Consider the following 4,399-nt stretch of genomic DNA (forward strand, 5'->3'; position numbering starts at 1 on the left):
AATCTGACGAAAAACAAAACAAAACAAACAAATAATAAAAAAAACTAGCAACACACAAAGAAACCAGTCCAAAAAGGAGAGGTGGCCCAGACTGCCAAGGCTATCCAGGAGGAAAGCGGTAATCCAGGATCCTGCCTGGGATCTCCAAATCACACACACTTACTTCAACTTGCCTGGTTTAGTCCTACTGGGGCCTGGGCCAGGATGAGCTCTCAGATAGCCAACCTACTGGATCTAGGGATGGGAACATGATCCCGAGAGGGTCCTGTGTGCCATAGCAGTGCCCTTCATCACTTTATGACAAGGTAGGTGTGGCTCTGGTTTCCAAGACAAGTGGCCAAGCTACTCTGTGACAAAGAGCCACACCCTCCCCCCTGAGAGGAGAATAGAGCTGTGGGCAGCTGTCCCCCTTTGGGAGGACACAGTAGGTGGCTGAGGAGGATGGTGTGCCTGGGTTCCCTCCTCCCCGTGGGCCCGCTCCTCCTTCTCCTCCTCCTCAGCCCTGAGGCCCGGGGAGAATACGGCGTGGTCCGCGTCGTGTCGAAGAACTGGAGCAAGGACTATTGTGTCCTGTACAGCTCCGACTACGTCACCCTCCCCAGGGACCTGCACCGTGCCCCGCTCCTGCCTCTGCACGATGGCACCAAGACACCATGGTGTCCGGATGAGGACTCCTTCCACCAGGCCCTGGACAGCTCCCCTAGACAGCGACCCTTCAACCAGACAACTACCATGGTGATGCGTGGCAACTGCAGCTTCTATGCCAAGGGCTGGGTGGCCCAGGGCCAAGGTGCCCACGGGCTGGTCATCGTGAGCCGGGTCAACGATCAGCAGTGTTCAGACACCATCTCTAAGTCCCAGGACCCCAGCAAGCCCCGGCCTGCCCTCACCATCCCAGTGGCTGTACTGCGCTACACCGACATGTTGGACATCCTCAGCCACACTCATGGTGACACCAATATCCGCGTAGCCATGTATGCTCCCCTAGAGCCCATTATTGACTATAACATGGCAGTTATCTTCATACTGGCTGTGGGTACCGTTGCTGTAGGTGGCTACTGGGCTGGCCTGATGGAGGCAGACCGGCTGCAGAGGCGCCGGGCCCGAGGAGGAGGGGGGCTTGGTGGTCACAATCATCTACAAGCAGTGGCAGCTGGAAGGTTCCAGAGGGCCCGGGAAGATGAAGATGATGAAGAGGCGCCTGTGGATTTCACGCCAGCCATGACCTGCGCTGTGGTCACCATGTCCTGCTCCATCATGATTCTGCTCTACTTCTTCTATGACTGCTTTGTCTATGTCATGATAGGAATCTTTGGTTTGGGTGCCAGTACCGGACTCTACAGCTGCCTGGCACCCATAGTGCGCCACCTGTCCCTATGGCGATACGAATGGGCACTGCCTGGCCGCCGGGCTAATATGAAGCTGCCATTACTGCTGCTGGCAGGCCTGTGCGTCACGGTGACTCTCCTCTGGGTCGTCTACCGCAATGAGGACCGCTGGGCATGGCTCCTTCAGGACACCCTGGGTGTTGCCTACTGCCTTTTTGTCCTGAGGCGGGTGCGGCTGCCCACGCTCAAGAACTGCACTTCATTCCTGCTGGCCCTGCTGGCCTTCGATGTCTTCTTTGTCTTCGTCACACCCCTATTCACCAAGACCGGCGAGAGCATCATGGTGGAAGTGGCATCAGGCCCAGCGGACTCTTCAAGCCATGAGAAGCTACCCATGGTGCTCAAAGTGCCCCGGCTGAGATTCTCAGCCTTGACATTGTGTGACCAGCCTTTCTCCATACTTGGCTTTGGTGACATCGTTGTCCCTGGTTTCCTGGTGGCCTACTGTCATCGCTTTGATGTGCAAATCCACTCTCACCAGGTCTACTATCTGGCCTGTACAACGGCCTACGCTGTAGGCCTGCTGGTCACCTTCGTCGCCATGGTCCTCATGGAGATGGGACAGCCTGCTCTGTTGTACTTAGTGTCCAGTACCCTGCTTACCAGCCTTGCTGTGGCCGCCTGCCGCAGAGAGCTTAAGCTTTTCTGGACTGGCCAGGGCAGAGCCAAGATACCGGCTGGGCCGGTGGCAGAGCCCTGCATTGCTTCTGCGGTAGGCTCCAAGCGGAAACTGGAGGGTATGACAGATTCCCATAGAGCCAACAGGTTTGAGGAGGCTACTGACCAAGAGTCAGGGGACTTAGCTAGCAACCCTGGGGATGGCATGTCAGAGATGGTCACCCTGTCTGAGGACGAAGCCACAAGTCCAGAGGACCACAGCGAAAGCTCCGAAGGCTGGAGCGATGCCAACTTGGACCCGGATGAACTGCCCCCTGGGTTCCCCATGGCCCTGGAGGGGCTGATGCCTCTGGCTGTGCTGATACCACTCATCCCACCAATGCCACCCTCCTCAGAGTTGGGTCACATCCACACCCAGGCTCAGGTCCGTGATGCCAGCCTGCCCTGGGTGGGGCTGCACCAGAGAAAGGGCCAAAAGGTGAAGAAGAGCATGTCGACCCAAGCTCCCCTATGAACAGAGCTCCCGGGACCTGGGCCTCTCGAAAGCCTTCCAGAACACTGCACTGCACAGCAAAGCCAGACAGGACAAGAGACCGGGCATTAGAGAAACTCCCTATCTTCCTCTGGAGTCTCTTTGCTTTGTAGGACCGTAAGACGACAGCAGCACAGAATAAGTCTAGGTGGAGCTGGGAAGGTCCCTGTGGGCTGGAGCAGAGGGAAACTGAGGCTCAAGGAGGTCACATGACTCGCACAGGTCCACTCAAGATTTGCCCCTCCAGAGTTCCCTGGGCAGCTACTTGCCCTCTCCCTGCCCGCCTGGCTCCTTGAGCCAAAGCCCCTAACCCTGAATGTGACACGCAGGGTCCCACCCCACTCCCTCCACCTCCAATGCTACCGCTCCATTACGGTTTCTTGATCCCTTCAATGCTGTTCCCACTAACCGGATGCCGTTCCTGTCACAGAAAGACCCCCAACCCCGGGAAATCGTGAGGTTTCCTTCCAACCTCAGCTCACATGGGCTTCCTGAACCCCTCAGTTCAAGGCCCAGACATCAGCACTCAGCCCCATCCCTGAGACATCGAATGTGCCCCGGCTGCATGTCTTCTGAGCTAGCGGGCACGGTGGGGGCACTGTGTTATCCAGAAGGAGCATAGGGCAGACCACAAGTGCCGAGAGATGGGGCCAGGACGAAAGACTTTACAAACCACGTGGCCAGTTCCCACTGGCTCTGCATCGTGAGAGGGTTCTGCGGGACTGAGGTCCCATCTGCAAAACGTGGCTTATAGTACTGTATCCTCTGAAGCAGGGGCATGGACAGGATGACCTCCTTAGGGCTCCGTAAGGTTTTAGACCATGTGGTGTGTTTAAGAGCTATTTGATCAGATCATCTAGATCATAGCGTGAGGGAAGGCCTTCCTGAAAGAGGACCTGTTGGGGCGTGGGGGAGGTGTTCATGTCCCCCAAGAGGCAGTGCTGCGAAGTGGTTAGAGTCACAGAGCTGGAGATCTCAGCCCCACACTGACTTAGAGTATGTCACTTAGTGGAGACCGACCGTCTCTGTGCTCAGCTTGCTTGTTTGTGGCATGGGACGAGAATGATGCTGGATTGTGGGATTGTCGATAGGTTTGAAAAGGTGTCTCTCTGGTGGCCAGCATGCAGCGGGGAGGAGAGCCGCAGCTTCCATCCTTCATGAAGTGCTCTGGCCCCCTGTTCATATCAGCACCCACTCACTACTCTTTGGTACCCTTGTCCTTTGTCGTAGAGTTCAGGTTTGTGAGGGTAGGGACCTTGTCCTCCTTGTTCTTAAGTATATGTCTGAGTCAAGGACAGAGCCTGGTATGGCATAGGTATTTGCTTTCTGTTTGCTGGATGAAGGAAAGATGATAGGGAGGGAGGGAGGGAGGGAGGGAGGGAGGGAGGGAGGGAGGAACTAGGCACTAATCACATTTGCACTTTAGAGGACAGTGTGTGTCCATGAATAAAGACTCCATTATCTAGGCCTCTTTCTTGAAGTTTGGTCAGAGTGGACAGGCATCTCAGAGCTCCACTTTCAGGGAAAAAACACATCTCCGCAAACAGTGGCTTCAGACCCAGCTGGACAGGACAGGGTGAAGCACTCGAGCCAGGACTTTGACCTGAGGCATTGGCAGACCCACTCACTGCAGCCAGTGGCCATCTGGCCTGGACAGAGGGGCCGCCATAGGTCCTGGCTCTCCCCAGCCCGGGCAGCCTCCCCACTGCTGGCCTGCGTCACTAGACCCATGGGGCAGGCTGCACCCCTGCCAGGCCTGAAAGGAAAGGCTGGACAGAGTTCAGGCCTCAGCCCCCTCAGTCCTGAGTGGGAGGCAGGCAGGCAGCTTCCTCTCCTGGGCATGTGCAGCAGGAAGCTGGGA

General features: G+C 56.6%; 1 protein-coding gene across 1 annotated transcript; it reads left to right on the plus strand.

Annotated features, from left to right (window-relative positions):
• Window positions 1–388: 388 nt before the first annotated feature.
• Window positions 389–2,627, plus strand: Sppl2c (signal peptide peptidase like 2C). Its single transcript, XM_005070048.2, has one exon. The coding sequence runs from the start codon at window positions 442–444 to the stop codon at window positions 2,518–2,520; it is 2,079 nt and encodes a 692-aa protein (XP_005070105.1). The 5' UTR covers window positions 389–441; the 3' UTR covers window positions 2,521–2,627.
• Window positions 2,628–4,399: the final 1,772 nt, after the last annotated feature.

The sequence above is a fragment of the Mesocricetus auratus genome, unplaced genomic scaffold (genome assembly GCF_017639785.1).
Source record: "Mesocricetus auratus isolate SY011 unplaced genomic scaffold, BCM_Maur_2.0 Super-Scaffold_100007, whole genome shotgun sequence".
Classification (NCBI taxonomy): Eukaryota; Metazoa; Chordata; class Mammalia; order Rodentia; family Cricetidae; genus Mesocricetus; species Mesocricetus auratus.